This window comes from the organism of the source record quoted next, unplaced genomic scaffold (assembly GCF_019419815.1).
Source record: "Pyrus x bretschneideri cultivar Hongxiangsu unplaced genomic scaffold, Pyrus_bretschneideri_v1 Contig1, whole genome shotgun sequence".
Taxonomy (NCBI): domain Eukaryota; kingdom Viridiplantae; phylum Streptophyta; class Magnoliopsida; order Rosales; family Rosaceae; genus Pyrus; species Pyrus x bretschneideri.
This window is the reverse complement of record NW_025999390.1, coordinates 14,531,692-14,555,025: the sequence shown is the minus strand read 5'-3', so window position 1 is coordinate 14,555,025 and position 23,334 is coordinate 14,531,692. Positions and strand designations below refer to the sequence as shown.

Genomic DNA, 23,334 nt, shown 5'->3' with positions numbered 1-23,334 from the left:
CAACAGGGTCGGTCTTGAGAATTTGAAGGTCCTAGACGAGCCTTCAAAATGGGGCTCTAGAATTCTCGGATTCCCGACTCTTTGTACATTGATATGTAGAAAAAAGAATTCGCACACATGAAAAAAATGTATTTCTACATCAAATACGATTAAAAATTTATATCAAAAGAAGAAAGATATATAAACATTACATAATACACGTCTTACATTTTTAAATGCAAATGTACTAATTAAGTTTACATCTAACTATATTTGGAAAAACAATAATTGTCTGGGGAGTCTCTAGCGGGGCTATTTGAATACGCTTGTCTGGGAAGTCTTTACTAGCGTTGCCTTCTAATTAGAAAGAAAAAAAAAAAAGCCTCCATCATGTTTCGAACAGGAGATAGTAATCAAATAAATGCCTTCTTTTTCACTATGTCACCAAGTTGTTTGTGTTATTCTTCTTACTTTTAAAATATGCTAATATATATTAGGGGCCCCAGAAGTCGGGGTCCTAGGCGATCGCCTTACCCGACTAAAAAATCAAAGTCGACCCTGCTTGGTAGGAATCATGGAAGAAAGAACCCAAGCTGAGCCAGTTGATACCATCAATGATAGGACAATAAAATATTTGTTCATCATTGAGTATTGTTATGAAAAAAAAATTGAACATTTTAGAGTATTAATAACAATTTCTGATAATATCACAATCCTTTTTGCAGATGGTGCTTTACCGCGATAATGAAAAGCAATAATGGTTATGGACTCTGGTGAGAATTTGATCTCCACTTATTCCCTTTTCCTCTAAAATTTTACTATCTCATCCAGTAATACTATGGTTTGTACACAAAAAAAAAAACTTACTTTCCTTAAAACAGTGGTAAACAACACTGCCCGGAGAGTGGGAATTAATCAAGTCCATTCCATTGGATAATAATATATTAGTTGCCCATCCCATAATTCCCATTCCCATGGGTGCTGTCTAATATTGGTGACAAAATTTTTTTATGAAAAAGATATTAGCATTTGTAAACCATTCAAAAAACCTTTGCCTTTTGTTATTTGTTGAGTTAGGTTGCTTTCTTAGTTTTCATGGTTTAAGAATTCCAAGGTATACGTATCCTACTGTCTTTTGGTTGTCGTCGAAATACCATTGCAGATTGAGAGTTACAATTTTCATACGAAGATTCGAGCTATAGTTTTTCATATTGTAGATTCGTGTTCGGTATTAGCTACTTTTCCCAAAACAAGATATTTATCTTCAACACCGTGAACACTTTCAAATTTTCATACCAGCTGATGTCCCCGCAGACTTCAAGCTTATTGGGTAGCTCTTGTTTTCCAGTGCTGTTTTGGTGCTTATATAACCCTTTGGTCATTCTGCACAACACACTGGCCATTTCTGGACTTAAAAGTACGAAATCTTCATACTTGTCCTTCTCGTGCAGCTCATACGTACGTGTTTGGCTTGAGTGACGATAAATAATGTAAGCTTTAATCATTATTCGTTATACCCTTCAGATTGATCTTATTCATGTTCCGTTGTTCTTGCTGTAATTTGGCTTTCTATACAACCGATCGTCTAAACTATTCTAATATGCAGAGAGGGGTTCAAACTTGTGTGCAAGGAAGGGGTGAGCAAACTACTCTAGCCAACCTAGCCAACTGGTCTCACTCATTGTTCCCTATTTCGGAGCTCAAACATGTCCTTTTATAGTTTGAATATCAACATGAATCCAGCCTTGCTTCTGTTTTTTATAGTTTTCTACAGAGGCTCTTCTTCTAGTGGACTTAGCCCTACTAATGTCACTGCAAGACCTGATGTTGTGAACATCGGCGCGATGTTCACTTTTGATTCTGTCAATGGAAAAATCGCAAAACTCGCTATAAACCTCGCAGTTGAAGATGTCAATTCCAATCCAGAAGTTCTCAAAGGAACAAAGCTGACGCTTAAAATGAAAACACCAAATCCAGTGACTTTCTAGGCATCATTGAAGGTATAAGCTTTTGTAACTTTCCTATGTTTTTTCCCCTTTGCGCAAGTCATGTAATCAAATTCCTCAGTTCAGTTTTCAAAAAAAATGAACACTAAAACCTGTAAACAAAATGGTTATCAACAACCCCGAAGATTTTATTAATTTGTCGTGTTCCTTCACAGCTTTGCAGTTCATGGAGAATGACACGGTAGCCATAATTGGTCCTCAATACTCGGCAACAGCTCACGTAATCTCACACATAGCAGATGAGCTAAAAGTCCCCTTACTATCATTTGCAGCAACAGACCCCACTCTGTCTCCAATTCAGGTCCCGTTCTTTGTTCGAACAACGAGGAGTGACCTCTTTCAGATGGCTGCAGTAGCAGACCTTGTTGGCTACTATGAGTGGAGAAATGTCATAGCAACATATGTAAATGATGATTTCGGGCGGAATGCCATTGCTGCCTTGGGGGACAAGCTATCCGAAAAGCGCTGTAAAATTTCGTACAAGGTACCTCTGAGCCCCAAGGCAACTAAAGATGAAATTAGAAAGGCTCTGATTAGTGTGTCTTTAATGGAGTCTAGGATTGTGATCTTGCACATTTATACTAGTTGGGGTTTACAAGTGCTCACCGAAGCGCAAAGCCAAATGATGATGTCGAGTCCATACGTGTGGATTGCTACTGATTGGTTTTCCACTATAATAGATTCAGATCCTTCCTTGCCTTTTGCAGCAACAAATGACATTCAAGGGGTTCTCACATTGAAGATGTACACACCAGAATCAGAACTCAAAAAAAAGTTTAAATCGCGGTGGAGCAACTTGACTAGCGCAAGGAGGGTGAATGGCTCTTCTTTCGGGTTAAATACCTATGGTCTATATGCCTATGATTCTGTATGGCTTCTTGCGCATGCCCTTGACTCATTTTTCTCTCATGGAGGTAATATTTCTTTTGCAAATGACTCAAATTTGCGCAAATTAGGAGGAGGGAAGTTGAACCTTGATGCTTTGAACATGTTTAATGGTGGCAGCCAGCTGCTCCAAAGCATTTTAGAGGTTAATACAACTGGATTAATCGGGCAAATTAAGTTTAATCCAGATGGAAATTTGATTAATCCTGCATTTGAAGTGATCAATGTGATCGGCACAGGGACTAGGACTATTGGTTATTGGTCCAATTCTTCTGGCCTGCCACTTGATCCACCAGATAAGTCTGAAAGGGAGCTGCAGTTTAATGGTTCCAGAACCGATACTCAACGATTATACAGCATCATCTGGCCCGGACAAACAACTCAGAAGCCTCGCGGGTGGGTTTTCCCTGACAACGGAAGAAAGCTCAGGATTGGAGTCCCAAATCGAATTAGCTACAACGAGTTTGTAGGCGTAAAAGGCACTGAGTTCACTGGCTATTGCATTGAGGTTTTTCAAGCCGCCTTAAATGAGTTACCATATGGTGTCCCATACCATTTTGTAGCTTTCGGGGATGGTAAAAAAAACCCTGAAACTAAGGAACTTCTGCACAGGGTCCAAATTGGTGTAAGTACAAAATTCATGTCACAAATCAAAATTATTTGACTTAATTTACCTGACATCAGTTTGATTATTAATTTTTCGGTTTCAATCTTTACCCAGGAGTTTGATGGTGTGGTGGGAGATATTACAATCACCACTAGCAGAACAAAGATGGTGGATTTCACACAGCCATACATTGAGTCTGGTCTAGTTGTGGTAGCCTCCAATTAAGAAGACGAGCTCTAGTGCTTGGGCATTTTTGAGGCCTTTTACTCCAATGATGTGGGGTGTCACAGGCATTTTCTTCCTAGTTGTGGGAGCAGTTGTTTGGATTTTGGAGCATTGGACTAACGAGGATTTTCAAGGCCGCCCGAGAAAACAATTTGTCACAATTTTTTGGTAAGTTCTATCCACATCTCCTAATGCAAAATTGAACTCTGTTAACTGTGCTAATATAATTCTTGTATGTTTATTTGGTGCTTCGCAGGTTTAACTTTTCAACTCTGTTCTTCTCCCAGAGTAAGTCTAATGCACAAAGAATATTACCTTTTGTTAATTTTACTTATATATCAATATAGGCGCAGTCAAGGTGGATAGGGCCGCGTTCTCCCCGCTTTCTGTTCTTATTCCTTGGTAACATTATGCAGAAGAAAAAACTGGCAGCACGCTCGGTCGATTTGTGCTTATCATATGGCTATTTGTGGTTCTAATAGTCAACTCAAGCTACATTGCTAGCCTGACATCTATCCTCACTGTCGAGCAGCTTTCTTCACCTGTTAAAGGGATTGAAAGTCTGGTAACCGGCAATGATCCCATTGTTTTCCAAAGCGGTTCGTTTGCTGAAAACTACTTAACTGATGAGCTAAACATACACAAGTCAAGACTTGTGCCTCTTAACTCCCCAGAAGATTTTGAGAAGGCCTTGAAAGATGGTCCTAGTTAAGGCGGTGTTGCTGCTGTGATTGATGAGCGTGCATACATGGAGCTCTTCCTCTCCATTCGATGTGGATATAGTATCGTAGGTCAAGAATTCACCAAAATGGGATGGGGTTTCGTAAGTATCATATCCCTTCATATCATTCACAAAAGTTCATGACATTTATTTTAATATAAAGTTTTCGTAGCATATCTCTAGTTTGATATGTTACGTTGTCCTATATATTAATATTCGATAGCATGACAACATAACGTATCACACTGGCTAAAACTCGTATATTCGTATAATAATAGTGTGTCTTTCGTTTTAGGCCTTTCCAAGGGACTCACCTCTTGCAATTGACATGTCAACTGCGGTGTTGAAACTGTCGGAGAAGGGAGATCTTCAAAAGATTCATGACAAATGGCTGAAGAAAAGTGCTTGCAGTGCAGAAGGAGCGAAGCAAGCCGTAGACCGACTTTCGATGAGTAGCTTTTGGGGCCTCTTTCTACTGAGCGGCATAGCTTGCTTTCTGGCTCTTGTTCTTCATGTTCTTCGCATGGTGCACCAGTACTACAGGTATTATGATTCCGACTGCGAGAGCTCACAAGCGAAAAGCTTTCGATCCTTCATCTCGTTCGTAAATAAAAAGGAAGAGGAAGTGAAAAGCAGAACCAAGAGGAGGAGGACTGAGAAGGCTTCAAATAAAGTAGTGCATGATCAAGATAGTAGTTCCATTGATGGTTTGGATCAAAGTGTTTAAACAAATGAAGAGTCCCTCTTTTGCTAAGCCAAAAAGCCTAAACATTAGAAACTTAATTTAGTACTGTAATTAGTATAAAATTAAATCACTTGATGTAAGTTTAATTCAAACAAGCACTTTTGTCATAGACAAATAGATAGTTATTATATAAGTGTTTGTGGGAAGATGTTACGAGGTCAAATCTCATAATCAACGATTGTTTATTTAAAAAATTTATTTTTTTATCAAGAAAAAATTTATTAAAACTTAAAAATCTCTTATACAACAGCTTCTCAGACAACCAAATTTAAAGGCCTCCATGGCCAATAAGGGAAGACAATAATCCTAGAAATGTGGGTTAGCAATATAGAGACCCATATGAGCTAACTCCTCTACCATGAAATTTTCTTCCCTAAAGATATTGCTTCCAACTAATATAGTGGATTTAGAAACTAGGCATTTGATATCCTCGACAATAGGTTTAAGATGCCAGGAGAGCATCCAAACACCTTGCACCACCTGGATGACTAACTTGGAATCCCCTTCCACAACAGTTTCTTCACACCTTTGCGCCTGGCGAAAATAAACCCTTCCTTAAAGCAACTACCTCCGTAGCTGATATGGAGGCACCATCGAGGTTCAACGCACCAGCTCCAACCGGTTGCCCCTCCTCATGTCTAAGAACAAAAGTAGTTGCTGCACTTTCCAAACTAATCGACCCATCGAAGTTTAACTTCACATAGCCTTGAGGAGGAGGATGCCAACTTATTGAAAAGAGCTATGACAAATTTACCTTTCTTATAGCTCGTCTCTAAATTATACCTTGATGTGCACTTTGGTCCATCAATTCATTATTAAAATTTCATACTTAAGACTTTTTATTTAAGTGAATGAAAATAATACTAGATCAGTACTAAGTGACAAATTTCAATTTTTTATTAAAAGGGAAAATTGTAGAAACAAAACTTGAGACTATTACGCAAGTGCCACCCAAATTGAAAACCATGAGAACACCTATGCCTAAATTGGCGCAAAATTTTAGAAATTATTTACCATCAAAATCTTTTAAAACATCATCTTCTCCAATAGAATTAGAATTAATTTTAAGGAAAACTAATGAAAATGGCTTGAAAACTTTGACTTTTAACGATAAGGACAAAATAAAGGGTAAAGTGAATAGTACCAGGATTGATTTTTTAGTGTAAAAATATGGTTTTTCGTTAAAATGAACAGTACCGGGAACTTTTCATTAAAGTTCCCTTAATTTTATTTATATGAAGAATTCTACAGTATGTTTATGAAATATCGACAACGTCGTTTATTCTTCATATAAACTTAGACTATTAACACCACATGATGATTAGTGTTGTGGTAGGTGACATCAATAAACAGCATAAGCCAAATAAAGATGATGGATTTTAGTATCAACTACAGGTATTGACGTCACACAAGCCAAATAAAGATAATGAATTTTAGTATCCACCCCAGGTATTGACGTCACAAATACATTATGCCCCTTATCATCACATGCCATGGCGGTCAGTATTGACCTTTGGTTCTGAGCATGGGTTGACTACGTAGCCCACATTATTCACATGTCACGCTCTCGACCCTTCACAACTACTACATTAATAAAACTTAAATTACATTGCTGATTATCTCTTTATTATAACAACTAAAAAAGTAGTTACTTAGTACTACGGTTTAGTAATATTCATTTTCACTTGTAAGTGAGAGGTCTTAGGTTCGATTCTCGCCAAAGACGAATTTGAACCACATTGTTGCTAGCTCATTGTGAGGCTTAGCATAACCCCTTCATTCTTAATGGAGATACTATCGTTTGCTAAAAAAAAAAAAAAAAAAACAACTAAAAAAGTATTAAGTACCGAAAATTCTCCAACTTTTTAGTGTTATTTCAAATTGATCTCAACCTTTTTAAACATTTCAAACTAGTACCCAACCTATTACCAATGTTACATCGATTAAGCCCCAGTTAAATTTTTGTTATATAACTAGGCTTTCCTTGTCTCCAAATTCAATAGATAGTCATGAAAGCATGACCTCCACTAAGTAAAAGTAACCACCATGCCCATCAGGTCATCACCTCCAACCCCAACGTCTAATCACCAACTCCACCCTACAACTTAAGAACATCGAGAAGAAAGTCATGCAGCCACCACCATCTTCACCAGCCACAAAGAAGAACTAGAAGCTGAACCAGTTGGTGGGTTTTGAATATAAAGGTTGGGAGGGAAGTTCGATGGCCGAAGTTAAGCTTGGAGGTGGCGGGGCTTAATGTTTCCCAATCTTCATTTTATTTTATTTGTGAATTTACTTGTTATTTTTTCATCTTCACGTCTCTTTTTAAATTATTTTTATTCTTATTTTAGTGACCAAATAAGCTAAAAACTGAGACTCATTGTTGCCGTTTAATGAAAAAATTAACTAGGATTTAACATAAGTGACATTTTCAATAAGTTATGTACTTATTTGGAACGTTTAAAAATAGTTGAGATCAATTTGAAATGACATTAAAAGTTTGTAAAATTTTTAGTACTTAATCCTTTATAAAAATTATCAAATTTATAATTGTAATATGGTCGTTCATGAAATCTTTAAGTGCAAGTAACTTTTTTTCTACAGTAAGTTTGAAACTCACGTGAAGAGTTCAAAGGCTGAACGCGGTACAAATGTTTAGACGTGTGACACAACAAGAAGTTCAAAAGCACCACGCGTTAGTTATGAACTCATGATTAGTTGAGACCTCAGACTTGGGAGTTTACCTTGGTCATCCTTGGAAGAGATTTCTATTTATTTCATAAAAAGGGGGATTAGTTATGGAGTCTACACTATATCGAACTTTAACGATCTGAATCGTCTATTTTCAAATTGTATCTCATAGATCATTCTTACAAAATATTAGCCAAATCGGAAATATTTAATACATCTAATTAGGTTAAAAAAAATTAACGAATACTTTGTTATATAAGAAACAATGAGATTTTATCTTGATAATTAAATAGGCAAATGATTTTGGATTGAATTGAAGTTTTGCAAGGATGATTTATGAATCAGGACTTACAAAATAGACGGTTCGAATTGTTGAAATTCGAAATGAAGTGGGCTCTATACCTAATCTTCATTTTTTTGACAAAAATAAGGATTCCTTTGCATAAAAGGCCTGATATGTTGTGAAATAAGTGTGCGCAGAAAAGCGTGGGGTAATTGAAAAGATAGAAACTCATTTTCACTGAGCTTGACTTTTATGTGACAAGTATTTTGTAATTGTAAGAGTAAAAGAATTTACATATATTATTGTATGATTGACAAAACGTTACATTAATTGAGTACTTATGTCATTATGTCATGAATGTTACTCTGCATTTTCCTCCCAATGGCTTGGTTGTCCTTGCCTGATTATTTTATGCAATCCATTATCATTAATCAATGTCATCTCCTCCAAAGTCTCCTCATATCCTCCGACCTAGCTTAGTGGCGAGTAGCTCCTTCTCCACTTTCTCGAATATAGGACAAAAAAAAATTTCGGTGGTCAGTGAGAACTGTTATGGAGAAAAAATGACAATCTTATTTTGTGCTTTTATTGTAATTAAATCTCTTTTTTACCTTTTTATATTAGTATCTTACAAAATGTTAAATGTATATAAAATGTTGAATGTATCTCACATTAAAATTTAATATTAATGACTTATTTACTCTATTATAGAATGACAATTTTGACCTTATTAGGTTTAAAAAATAATAAAAAATTTATAAATACACTCCAAATCACTTTTAACGTATTATTTATCTACTTCAGCTATCAAAACCCCTCTCACCCTCCATTGTTGAATAAAACCCTAAGCAATGAAACTACAAACATGTTAATTGAGAAGAATTATTTTTGATGAATGGAACACGGACTCGGTGTTTCAAAAGCTTTGAAATTATTATTATTGTTATTGAAAAACGTTCAAATGAACCTAATTTTTTTTCAAATCATTCAATTTGAAATCATTCAGCAAACTAACGTTCAGATGGTTTGAAATCATTTGGCAAAATTAAAAATAAGTGTTATAAGATTTGAGAAATGTGGGGTGTATAAAAAAATGTGGGGTGTGTGTAGAAAATGTACGGTGTATATTAAGAATGTGGGGTGTGGGAGTATTATGGGGAAGGAAGTGAGATGTATTAAGATAATTTTTAATTGAAAAAGTAAATGTGGGGTGTATTAAGTGTGTGTGGTTTATTCAACAATTTGTGGGGTGCTAATATAATAACCCCTTTTTATTTTTTATTTTTATTTTTTATTTTTTTATATCGTGCTGGTAATAATAACTTTACCTTTCTTAAAAAAAAGAAAAAAAAAGAGTATCAATTACGAGTCATGATTATGTCACAAGACAGTTATCTCATCATTTTTACATATGACGTTTTACTGCAGTAACGAAAAGTAATAATATGTATATATCCTATTTCAAGTTCGATCTCCAGTAATTTTCTTCTCCTTATTATGTAACTATCTAACTTATTAGCGAAATCATTTATGAGAATAAAAAACAAAACACACTTTCTTAAAATTTTCCCAAAAAAAAAAAAAAACAGACTTTCTTAAAATAGTGGTGAGAGGGGCCATTAATCAAGTCAAGTCAATTGGATAATGGTATACTAGTTGCCCATTCCCATGGGTGCTGTTAATATGGATAATGTTAAAGAGACTCTCTCATAGTTGCCATGGGTGCCCATTCCCATAGTTGCGCATTCTCCTTAGCATTATCATTGATGACAGGAATTTTTGATTAAAAAAAGAAAAGAAATGTCAAGTAGACTCTCATGGACTTTTTGGCATCTCATTTTTTTGCACAATTTTTTATAGAGTTAATATAAGAATTAACGTTTAATTGTGATGTGACAAAAATTTCATGGAGAGTCCCACTTTGAGTGTCTCTTTAGCATCTATGCAAAAAAACTTTCAGAAACTTTTGTCTTTTGCTATATTTTTGCTCATCATCGTCAAGTGATGATGATACTCTTCTCACCCTATTTATTATCATCGAATGAGTTTAAATTTTGAAATTTGTATAATAGATAGACACAAATATCAAGATTTAAATTCATACAATCATAATAACTACAGTGGTGAGTATTACCATCACTTCAAGGTGGTGAGAAAAATGGGAAATGGATCATCTCCGGATCCTTTATGTGAGGATCCTAGAGATCCTCACATCTCAGCTGTTCATTGTGTATCGTGCGGTCACAAATCATTTGACTTTTATTATTTAAAATTAAACACAAATAGTACCTAACGAAAACTGATCGCACGATATACGATGAGCAGCTGAGATGTGGGAATCCCTAGAATCCCTAGGATCCCCACATAAGGATCCGGAGAGGATCCATTTCCAGAAAAATGCACCCATTTGTTTGAGTTAGGTTGCTGTTTGTTGTTTAAGAATGTCAAGGTGTACATATCATAATTTTTTATTGTTGTCATCGAAATAAGCATTGTAGATTGAGCGTTACAATTTCATACTCAAATTCAAGCTATAATTTTTCAATATTGTAGATTCGTGTTCGGTATCAGCTACGTACATAGCAAAGTACACATTTCCAAAACAAGATAATTTTTTGTTTGATCATGTCATAATTTTGTTTATTTGGTTCTGATACTTTTTCTTCCAACACCGTGTACCGTTTACACTCAAATTTTCACACCAGCTATGTCCCCGCAGACTTCAAGCTTATTGGGTAGCTCTTGTTTTCCCTTGCTGTTTTAGTGCTTATATAATCCCTTGGTCATCTGCACAACACACAGGCCATTTCTGGACTTAAAAATACGAAGCTAATTTCATAATTGTCCTTCTCGTGGAGCTCGTATGTACGCGTTTGGCTTGAGTGACGATAAATAATGTAAGCTTTAATCATCATTCGTTGCCCTTCAGATTGATCTTATTCATGTTTGATTTACTGTAATTTGGCTTTCTATACATGGATCGTATAAACTACTCTAATATGCAGAGACGGGGATTTGAACTTGTGTAAAAGAAGAGAGCGAGCACACTGCCCTAATCAACTGGCCTAACTCGTTGTTCCCTCTTTTGGAGCTTAAACATGTCCTTTCGTAGTTTGAATATCAACTTGAATCTAGCCTTGCTTGTGTTATTTATGGTTTTCTACAAAGGCTCTTCTTCTAGTGGACTCAGTACTACTAATGTCACTGCAAGACCTGATGTTGTGAACATTGGCGCGATTATCACTTTCGATTCTGTCATTGGAAAAATCGCAAAACTCGCAATAACCCTTGCAGTTGAAGATGTCAATTCCAATCCAGAAATTCTCAATGGAACAAAGCTGACACTTAAAATGCAAAACACCAAATCCAGTGACTTTCTAGGCATCATTGAAGGTACATGCTTTTTTAACTTTCCCATGTTTTTATCCCTTTACCCAAGTCATGCAATCAAACTGCTCACTTCAGTTAAAATAAAAAAAAAAAAAAGAAAAAAAAAAAGAGCACTAAAACCTGAAAACGAAGTGGAGATCAGGTTTGACGCTGAGAACGAGTAGGAGATTAGGTTTGACGACATGTTGTATCCAAACAACACTATCCCGCTTTTCTTACACGCGCTTTTCTTATCATGAAATAAAATTATTGGATGTTTTTTTTTGTTAAAATTCAAAGTTTTGAAACTCTTTTTATTAGTTTTATTTTTAAAGTTCCCTTGTTTTTTCCTTTTGCGCAGGTCATGGAATCGAATTGCTCAGTTTTCAGTTATTTTTTTTTAAATGAATACTAAAACCTGAAAACGAAATGGTTATCAAACAGCCTCGTAAATTTTATTAATTTTTGTGCTCCTTCACAGCTTTGCAGTTCATGGAGAACGACACGGTGGCCATAATTGGTCCCCAATACTCAGCAACAGCTCACGTAATCTCACACATCACCGATGAGCTAAAAGTCCCTTTACTATCATTTGCAGCAACAGACCCCACTCTGGCTCCAAATCAGTTCCCGTTCTTTGTTCGAACAACGAGGAGTGACCTCTTTCAGATGGCCGCAGTAGCAGACCTTGTTGGCTACTATGAGTGGAGAGATGTGATAGCAATATATGTAAATGATGACTTCGGGCGGAATGCCATTGCTGCCTTGGGGGACAAGCTATCCGTAAAGCGCTGTAAAATTTCGTACAAGGTACCTCTGAGCCCCAAGACGACCAAAGATGAAATCAGGAAGGCACTGATTAGTGTGTCTTTAATGGAGTCTCGGATTGTGATCCTGCACCTTTATACTAGTTGGGGTTTACAAGTGCTCACCGAAGCGCAAAGCCAAATGATGATGTCGAGTCCATACGTGTGGATTGCTACTGATTGGTTTTCAACTATAATAGATTCAGATCCTTCCTTGCCTTTTTCAGCAACAGATGACATGCAAGGGGTTCTCACATTGAAGATGTACACACCAGAATCAGAACTCAAAAAAAAGTTTAAATCGCGGTGGAGCAACTTAACTGGCGCAAGGAGAGTGAATGGCTCTTCTTTTGGGTTAAATACGTATGGTCTATATGCCTATGATTCTGTATGGCTTCTTGCTCATGCCCTTGACTCATTTTTCGCTAGTGGAGGGAATATTTCTTTTGCAAATGACTCAAATTTGCACGAATTACGAGGAGGGAAGTTGAACCTTGATGCTTTAAACAAGTTTAATGGTGGCAGCCAGCTGCTCCAAAGCATTTTAGAGGTTAATACAACTGGATTAACCGGGCAAGTTAAGTTTAATCCAGATGGAAACTTGATTAATCCTGCATTTGAAGTGATCAATGTGATTGGCACAGGGACTAGGACTATTGGTTATTGGTCCAACTCTTCTGGCCTGTCACTTGATCCACCAGATAAATCTCAAAGGAAGCTGCACTCTAGGGGTTCCAGCACCGACACTCAACGATTATACAGCATTATCTGGCCCGGACAAACAACTCAGAAGCCTCGTGGGTGGGTTTTCCCTGACAACGGAAGAAAGCTCAGGATTGGAGTCCCCAATCGAGTAAGCTACCATGAGTTTGTAGGCGTAAAAGGCACTGATGAGTTCACTGGCTATTGCATTGAGGTCTTTCAAGCCGCCTTAAACGAGTTACCATATGGTGTGCCGTACGAGTTTGTACCTTTTGGGGATGGTAAAAAAAATCCTGAAAACAGTGAACTTCTGCATAGGATCCAAATTGGTGTAAGTATAAAATTTATGTCACAAAACAAAATTATTGGACTTAATTTGCTTGACATCAGTATGGTTATTAATTTTTTGGGTTTCAATCTTTATGCAGGAGTTTGATGGTGTAGTGGGAGATATTACAATCACCACTAGCAGAACAAAGATGGTGGATTTCACACAGCCGTACATTGAGTCTGGTCTAGTTGTGGTTGCTCCAATTAGGAAGACGAACTCTAGTGCTTGGGCATTTTTGAGGCCTTTTACTCCAATGATGTGGGGTGTCACAGGCATTTTCTTCCTAGTTGTGGGAGCAGTTGTTTGGATTTTGGAGCGTCGGACTAACGAGGATTTTCGAGGCCATCCGAGGAAACAATTTGTCACAATTATTTGGTAAGCTCTTTAATCCACTAATGCAAAATTGAGCTCTGTTAACTGTGCTAAAATAATTGCTATTCTGTTTTTTCGGGCTTTGCAGGTTTAGCTTTTCAACTCTGTTCTTCTCCCAAAGTAAGTGAAAAGCAAAAAGAACGTTAAGTTTTGTTAAATTTACTTATATATCAACATAGGCATAGTCAAAGTGGATAGAGCCACGTGCTCCCCGCTCTGCATCTAAGTTTGAATAAAAGAATTGTTACTTATAAACTGGCTGATCTTATTCCTCGGTAACATTATGCAGAAGAAAAAACCGGCAGCACGCTTGGTCGATTTGTGCTTATCATATGGCTATTTGTGGTTCTAATACTCAACTCAAGCTACATTGCTAGCCTGACATCAATCCTTACTGTCGAGCAGCTTTCTTCACCTGTCAAAGGGATTGAAAGTCTGGCAAACAGCAATGATCGCATTGGTTTCCTAAAGAATTCATTCGCTGAAAACTACTTAACTGATGAACTAAACATACACAAGTCAAGACTTGTGCCTCTTAACTCCCCAGAAGAATATGAGAAGGCCTTGAAAGATGGTCCTAATGCAGGCGGTGTTGTTGCAGTGATTGATGAGCGTGCATACATGGAGCTCTTCCTCTCCGTTCGATGTGGATATAGTATCGTAGGTCAAGAATTCACCAAAATGGGCTGGGGTTTTGTAAGTATCTCGTATCCCTTCATATCATTCACAAAAGAACAAGACATTTGTTTTAATAGAAACTTTTCGTAGCATATCTCTAGTTTGATATGTTATGTTGTTATATATTAATCGTAATTCAATACTATGTCAACAAGAGTTTGACAACATAACATAGCAGACTGTCTAACACTCGTCTAATAATAGAAAGTCTTTCGTTTTAGGCCTTTCCAAGGGACTCCCCTCTTGCAATTGACATGTCAACCGCGGTGTTGAAACTATCGGAGAGGGGAGATCTTCAAAAGATTCATGACAAATGGCTGATGAAGAGTGCCTGCAGCGCAGAAGGAGCAAAGCAAGCCGTAGACCGCCTTCAAATGAGGAGCTTTTGGGGCCTCTTTCTGCTGAGCGGCATAGCTTGCTTTCTCGCTCTTGTTCTTCATGTTCTTCGCATGGTGCGCCAGTACTACAGGTTTCATGATTCCGACTGCGACAGCTCACAAGCAAGACGCCTTCGATCCTTCGTTTCGTTTGTAAATAAAAGGGAAGAGGAAGTGAAAAGAAGAACCAAGAGGAGGAGGACTGAGAAGGCTTCAAATAAAGCAGTGCATGATCAAAATAGTATTCCCATTGATGGTTTGGATGAATGTGTTTAAACAAATGATGAATCCCTTTTTTCTAGGATATTGCTATTCACACTCATATTTAGTTTCCACATATTTTTGTTAATTTTTGGAGTTAATCTTCTTCAATTTATGTATTTGACGGTCGCAAATTAAGAGTGTGTGTGAGAGGTAAAAATAGGTATGTGGATAGTACTACCTTTTTTCTAAACCAAAAAGCCTAAGCATTAGGAATTTAATTTAGTACTATAATTAGTATAAAATTAAATCACTTGATGTAAGTTTAACTCAGACAAACACTTATGTTATTGACAGATAGTTGTTGTACAAGTGTTTGTGGGAAGATGTGACGAGTTCAAATCTCATAAACGACGACTCTTTGTTGAAAAGAGCTATAAAGCTTTACTTTTTTCTTTTAGAATAATTATAGCTTGTCTCTAAATTATACCCTGGTGTGCATTGTGGTCCGTCAATTCATTATTAAAATTTAGTACTTAAGATTTCTCACTTAAATGAAGAGGAATATCAATAGACCATAGTATGAAGTGACGAATTCAAAATTTTTACTAAAAGGGAAAATTGTAGACACAAAATTTGGACTATTACGCAAGTACCACCCAAGATGAAAACCGTTCCAAACCCCCGCGACTCATGTTTAGTAAAGTTTAGTCAAACGTATCATCTGTGATGCAATGTGAGCCGTTTCTCAATGATATTTTTGCCACTTAAAGATTTTCGAATGACTTAAGTAGGAAATCAGTTGACTAAAACTTAAGCTCACGAGATACATACTCTGGTTTCTCAAAGACAACTTGTAGTCAACAAAATTCTTACCCCAAGTCATCTAAGAGATTTTAGAGTGGCACACTTGATGAGTTTTGGAAATTCCGACGAAGATATTTAGAAGTGGTACGTCCACATTGGTCTGATGAATGATAAATTGGTGTGCAAAGTTCTCTTGTTTAAAAAAGAATATTGAGCATGTGTCCTAAATCATTTTGGTGAAAGACCAACTCAACTCAGTGTCCAGCATGGACCACACGGTCCACATAAATGGTTCTGGACGTCACCAGTTGTAGTACATGTATTTCTGCTGATTTTTTATATTCATCTTGTTGCATGCCTCACTGCCTGTTTGCAATTGCTTTTTAAAAAATCATTTGTGTTTATATGAGTTTATGCTAAAAGTGGGTTTTTATTTATTTTTATTTTTATTTTTTATTTTATAAATAATTATGTTGGATAAGCATGTGGCATAATTACTTTTTTAATAGAGCGTTTCTAATTATCAGAAAGCGATTTAAGTCATTCTGAAAACATTCCCAAACAAGTTGGCTGAGAAAAAAACATAGACAAAAGGTAAGACAAATCAATTACATCATACATACATTTGTATCCATTGTTATCACTTGGTGCAAAATATTACCCAGATTCACCACCACATCCCCTCCATCTCTTCCTACTACCCCGATTCACCACCCCATCAAATGGGAAGGGGACAAAGATGGGTGAGGACTTTGAAATTTCAGGAGAGGTCATTAATGAAAAATGGAAGAAAAGCCTGAAACATTGTGGCAGAAAGAAATAGAAGGAAAGAACAATGAAAAAGCTAGAAAGAAAGAGAAACAAAGAAGAAAGGAAAAAGGAAACAATCAGAAATTTCTAGCATAAAGAAAAAGAAAGGAAGAAAAGCCCGTAAGTTTTGTGATTTATTTTTTTAAAATAAAAGCATTTTTACAATTATAATTACTAAATATTTTAATGTTTTATTTTACAGTTACTTATTCTTACAACAAAACAAAAGTAATTTTTATTTTTTTTTAAATACAGCCATACCAAACCATCAAGGTGCTTTACAGTTTACAGGGTGAAAAAAAGAGGGACATCCACCGCGAACACTATTTTGTTTGCCACTGAGAATTCCGAGTTCGTCATCCTCATGTCATGGAGCAACATCGCATCAGGTCCAACAAAGTCTCTTGCTTGTTAACCATAAAAAAAAATAATAATAATAATAAAAAAAAAAACGAAGTCTCTTGCTTTCTACCTGGTAATGATTTTCGACCCACATTTAGAAGCATGCGAATTATATTCGGAGGAGGATTCTCTTATCTTCTAATCTTTCTTTCTTTTTTACTTGAACGGTTACAATTAAGTTAGGTCAACATTTTATATTAATTTTATTTATAGAAACAATAAAACGAAAAGTAATGTGTGAGAAGAGGAAAATGAACGAGATGGAAATAGGAGAGAAGAGAATCATACTCCATTATATTCTCCTAACAATACACGAGAATCTTCAGAACTTTCTACTTATGTGTGATAATTTGTGCATAAAGTTCCAAACTTTATTAATCTTTTTGCATTTTGTATGCCTTTCATGTTCTTTAGATAGAAAGTTAGAAACCCAGTTGGCCAATTCTAGTTGTTCTTGGAGAGAAAACTTCGATTCAACGGAATTTCGTTGTGACGGAAATGAGTTTTCTTTGCTCCGGTTCTTTGGATTAAGTCGATGGATGCTGGGTTAATTGTCTTTTCATATAGAATCAACATTCTGAGGTTTTTTTTTTTTTTTTCCTTCTTTCACTGTTTTGTCACCTTTTTAATTCCCTTTTGATGTTGAATTGAATGTTGCTAAAATATGCATCTTGTTGTTATATGGAATAAAAGAACCCACCAACTTGAGAAAATATAAGTGCTTCCTATGAAATTATTTTGAAGGTGTTTTGCATTAACAAGAGAGATTTTATATGAGTCTGCTCTGATATGTGCAAAAGAAGTCCTTAAGTTGGAGGGAACCCAAATTGGTTCATGATTACTTGTAATTGCACAAAATGAGGAATCTCAAAGATGTAGCCCTAGCGATAGTTGTGATATGTCACACTCCTAGGTATAAGAGCTACAAGAGACTCATTAGAATTAAAGTTTTTTTTTCCTTCTTCAGAAAACGTTATGATGCATATTTTTTTTTTTTCGAGTGTCACCAAGCTAGAATCAATTTCACTCACACAAAACGATCCACCCCGGCGCTGAGGTAGCGAGCAGGATGAGACATATATGTTTGAAACGCATTTGAGTGCGAGACCAGACATTTGTATGATTTCACGTATAAAACATACACTAGATATACGTATATGTCGCCTTAAAGTGTCTAAGATGAGACCTAGCAAAGGTTGAACATGTAGATTTTTCTGTTTGAAATCCATGTTGAAGCTTGTCAAGCCGGATATGAGTAACTAGGTAGGCGCCGAGAGGGTGACTAGGCTAGATACTCAAGTTAGGCGTTTGTGTAGCACTTAGAATCTTAGACTACAATCCGTATGGTGTATTCCAATGGACATATGACACGCTCATTAAATTGAGAATACACCAAAGCTATATCCTGAAGCCATGTATCCTATTGTAGTGGTTCCCTAGTTATCTATATCATTTTCTTTGAAAGAATGTATCCTGAAGCCATCGCAACTTACTAGACAAAGCCAAGATGAACCCCTCGACAAAAGCAAAAAGCATCCCAATGCACACAAGAATTTCAATAAAATTAGCTCAGATGTATCCTTTCTTTCAAGTGCAGCTTTATGCAAAGGTAATACATTTTATACTGTATGTGCTAGTTGTGGCCGACAGTGGGAGTGACGAATTGATCCCTGCTTCAAGTCATTGTGTGAGCCACTAGATCTATGTGATCATGCCCTTATACCCTTTGGACTATAGCCTATATAAAAAAATGAGGTATAATGATTGCTACTTTAGCACGTTTGCCTAAGATGGTCAAGTTAGCTACTATCCCAAGAGGGGTGTCTAGGCAAGCAGTTAAACTAAGTTAGACTGATTGAGAGCTTAGGGAAGATTGTTTGAAGACTACACTATATTATGTGATTCATTAGCTAGCCAGCGTCTGTTTGATGTTTATTGTCAAACATAAGACATGGATACATGATACTTGTGGAACAGGACATCGCTTTTTATATCATAACGAGTGATAAAGAATGTCAAATTTGGTGTATGACGAACTGTCTAGGGTATAAAGTGATGAACTTCCAAGTGATGAACTCTTGTTAAGTTTGGGGATAGCTTAATGGCATCGCTCCTAGATATGTGCATTCATTCTTGCGAGGTCGTGTGTCCCATATCCTGTATAAGGAGGTAAACTATAATGGATGAGAATTAGATGGGCTAATTGAGATAATACCAACACCTTATATGGGTGGGTGGGAGATGTAGGATTTATACACCTAATATAGGGTGTGTTATCGATATGTGGTATTTGTCCCACATTAACCATTTTTATTCTCTCTTCCCTCCTAACCACTATATAAAGAGGGCTTTGGGGAAAGGAGAATGCACACCAAGAGAAACAATTCTTTTAGCTCCAGAAAGGATAGAAAAATCTCTCCACTCTTCTACTAATCCTTTTCTCTCTTAGTTTAGCCTATAAGGTATCATCTTAGCCCAAGGATTAGGAGGCTACTAAGAACTACGGCGGTTTGGTCCTTGTCCATTGGCATAGACACTGTAACGGGGCCATTGATCACAAAAGGAGTTGTTGGATGTAAATTTAGACTGTTAGATCTTCCAATTTAAATGTGAGCCGTTGATCACAAAAATAGTTGTTGGGTGGGGTTGCTAGCCTGCAATCCTGGGCACATTGCGTGAGAGTGGTGCGTCCTTTTGGGCGCTTGTTGTTTAATTACTGGTCTTCCACTCACACAAATGGGCTAGCCCACTAACCCAAATTCAAATCTTGGTCGGAATTTACTCAATTTTGGAGTTTTGACCCATAACCCCATTTTAGGCCCAAAGGTTGGAGGGTTTTTTTTTTTGTTTTTTTTTTGGATGGGGGGGGGGGGCGTTTTGGAGTAAAAGCTAAATTTTGAGACTTACTGCAAGGGTTGGAGTGAGTCTAAGTGAGATTTGTCGCGAGTACCCACCAAAATCACTGTTTGATGCAAAAGTCCCCTACCGGTACATACTAAAAGAAAAGATGATGTTTAAACTTCTAAAATGTAACAACTCGTCCCGATTTTATCGGAACGAAGGGGATATTTTCATGAAATTGCACCTTGGGCTAGATATTTTTCTTTTAAAATTGTTTTTGGGTATTAATGGGTGTGCCAAGGGGACCACCCTTGAACTTTGTCCCCTGAGCCCAATTGCTTTCTCTCCCTCACCTCTCTCATTTCTCTCTCTTTCTCTCTCTTTTTCTCTCTCTCTCTCTCTCTCTTTCTATCTCAACTCTCCCTCTCGACTCTCAGTGCTCTTTCCTCCTCAGCGACCAACGCCTACACACATACTTACACATCTACAATGTTAACAACAACACACCCTCATCACCACCTTTTGACTACGATGACCACCTAGGGCTAGACAATGCTTCAGGGGAACGTTTGAATGCAGAAAATGCTTCAGGGGAAGCATTTCTAGTTTTCCTGCGAACATCGGAGGTTTGCAAGTGTTTTCCGGCCAACTCCGACCACCTTTTGACCTCCCAATGGTACGAATCTCTTCCTTGCTTCATGGGCTTCAATTTGGTATATTGGTTTGCATGTTTTGGTCATGTTTCGAGGTTGAACGGAGCATGGAAGCTCCGGCTTTCTCCTTCCTTTGAAATCCAACCAATCCGACCTATCAGTTAGACCGGCCCAACTCATTGGGCCATGAACCCAGCCCAGCTATTAAAGCCCAAACCCATATTTGTAAAACCTGAACCTGGGCCTTGGGCCATGGAACACTAACCCAGCTGGGCAAACCCAATTCCTTTGAAACCCAACCCAAAATCCTTTGAAACCAGGCCTTTGGGCCTAGGACCATGGAATATTCTCTGGAATATTCTTAGTGTTGACTTTTACAAAATTTACCCGGGACCTTTCTTAGGGTAATTTGACGTCTTGAATCTGTATTTGACATCCATTTTCCCAAATTCAATCGTTTTAATAGATTTTTATTAATTGGACCCTTTATGTGCTTAGGGGAAATTATTTGTGGTGTTTCCGTCTTCGCTAGTTTGCTTGGCTCTTCGGTGGCTAAGTATTTGTGAGTGGACCCTTTCTAAAATGCATGTTTTAATTATAGAAATGCATACATGAAAAACATGATTTAATGATTACGTTTTGTGAAACGTTTTATAAGTAAATTGGATTTACACTTATTGATTATCATGCTATATTGAGAATATTTTGGAATACCATATTTTATCGAACTGATGTTCTTTGTAGTATATATGATGGATGACTATATACTATTTAGAACATGCTTTTACACACTTCTTTATAGTATAGATGATGGATGACTTTATATTATGAAGATGTTTTGAGATATATGTACCTATGTTTGGAAAGACTATGTTCAACGTTTTGTGCATATCTAGTGGTCACTGTTCCATCTACGGGTGAGGGATATGGTTGTTGGCTTGGGGCCAGGGGAAATAATCTTTGGCTTCGGGTCAAGAGATATGGAGTTGGCATTGGGCCGGGAGAAATAATCTATGGCTTTGGGCACAGAGACATAAGAGCTGGCATTGGGCTAGTAGATATTGTTATTGGATACCACTAGTTAGCACACTATATACGAGATATGTTTCATGAAGATTTTATGGTATGCTAAGGTTTTCGGAAAACCTATTACATACCATGCTATTGTGTTTTCATAAAACTTTGGGGGTTAGTATGTTGATAACTGTTTCAATATTATATATATATATCAACTTGGTCCACTCATGTTTGTTTTGTGCCCCCTCAGGACTTAGATTCAAGATGTACAATCTCAGGCGTCAAGGCACTCCTGCATCAGCATCTCCAAGTCCTCTTGGTGTAAGACCCATTCCTTTGTTCATTCAATTTTATATTATTTCCTTTCTAGTGTCTTGAATTAGTTGTATGCTCTGAACACGTTCCTCATTTGCATATTATGTATATTTAAATTTATAATTCTTATTTTTATTCTTTGGTTCTCATGCATATTAGTATAGCTTCGTTACTTTTGGGTGTCGACCAACACGTGCCTACCCTGATGTTCGGGGAATATCAAAGTTGGGCGTGTCATAAAAAACCTACTACTAGGCCACTATATTTTGAACCACCTTGCAAGCTACAACAACTAGCTTTCAAAAACCTACTACTAGGCCACTATATTGTGGATCACCCCGTAGGCTAACTTGCCTTGGTTTTTGGTAGTTTTTTTTTCATATTGGCATGTTTTTTATTTGACTCTAGTGGACTATGGTATATGACAAATGAATTGAAATTTGAAATATTTTATAACCAAAAAGAGCTTCTTCACCATGGTAAAAAAAACAACTAGTAATTTAGTTAATTTTATCTTTTATAATCTATCCAAACTAAAGTTAAGACTTAAGATCATTGTTTCCAAATTAAAAATAAGGAAATACCCAGAAATAGGACAATTTCTTAATCCTGGGACATAAATAGGACATTTCAAATATGCACATGCCATGCACAACAATTGGATAGAAATAGGATTTTTCCTATACCTTGAAATGATCCAATTGTCCTCTCATATAAATGAGTTATCCAGAAATTCCAGCCCTCATTTCTTATTTTGTAGAGAGAAACATAGAGGATAGATAGAAAATCTCTCTCTCCCAATTCCAGTTTGAAGAACCCTAATCTACCCATCTTCTTCATCCAAAAGCTCTATCTCTCTCTCTCTCTCTACATTTTGAATATGCACAAGAGCTCTCTCTCTAAACCACCAACTTCTTCAATTTTTACCATTTCATTTGTAGGTTTTGTAAACTGGGTTTGCTTAATTTTGCTTTTTGATTGATGGATTTTTGGAGTTGAAGTGATTGGTTTGGTGCTTCTTAGAGGAGATCCAAATCCTTCAATTTTGATTTGTTATTTTTTTTTTTTATCATTTTCTTTGATTTATATGTGGGTTTTCATTTTTTCTGCCTTCTCCCTCCCTCTGAACCTCTCTCAATCCAAATTTACAAGCACTAAAATAGGGTTTTTTATTTTATTTTTATTTTTATTTTTTATTTTAATTATGAAAAAATGTATTAAATGTCAGTTGCCTTTTGGAGAAGAGATAAATTTTAGGGAAAAGAGAAAAAGCAGAGCGGAAAGAAGGAAGAGAGAAGGATACAGATGAAATTGTTTCGCGTACTCGTTCGCTTTCTTTGTATTAAGCTTGCTCATACACTGTATTTACATGACATGTACACGACATGCACATGTTATTCTCACAGATTTGAGCTCAAACCAAAAATCCATAGCTCACAACTTTCTCTTCGAAATCAAAAAAAAAAAAAAAAATGAGGCAATAAGATAAATGACCCTAAACTTTATATGGT

The 23,334-nt window shown here is 36.7% G+C and overlaps 1 protein-coding gene and 1 pseudogene across 1 annotated transcript; both read left to right on the top strand.

The window, feature by feature from the left end:
- The first annotated feature begins 1,685 nt into the window (after window positions 1-1,685).
- On the top strand, window positions 1,686-5,150 carry LOC103950172 (annotated as a pseudogene).
- Window positions 5,151-11,240: 6,090 nt separating this feature from the next.
- On the top strand, window positions 11,241-15,062 carry LOC103950281 (glutamate receptor 3.6-like). Its single transcript, XM_009361474.3, has 6 exons — window positions 11,241-11,535; window positions 11,993-13,350; window positions 13,448-13,725; window positions 13,811-13,842; window positions 14,012-14,418; window positions 14,622-15,062. The coding sequence occupies exons 1-6, from the start codon at window positions 11,241-11,243 to the stop codon at window positions 15,051-15,053; spliced, it is 2,802 nt and encodes a 933-aa protein (XP_009359749.3). The 3' UTR covers window positions 15,054-15,062.
- The last annotated feature ends 8,272 nt before the right edge of the window (window positions 15,063-23,334 follow it).

Bases quoted from the DNA above. Each gene is read 5' to 3' on its own strand.
- LOC103950281 (XM_009361474.3), top strand. From the start codon at position 11,241: ATGTCCTTTCGTAGTTTGAATATCAACTTGAATCTAGCCTTGCTTGTG. The intron at 13,351-13,447 runs GTAAGTATAAAA...ATCTTTATGCAG, and splicing joins TGCATAGGATCCAAATTGGT to GAGTTTGATGGTGTAGTGGG. The intron at 14,419-14,621 runs GTAAGTATCTCG...CTTTCGTTTTAG, and splicing joins CCAAAATGGGCTGGGGTTTT to GCCTTTCCAAGGGACTCCCC.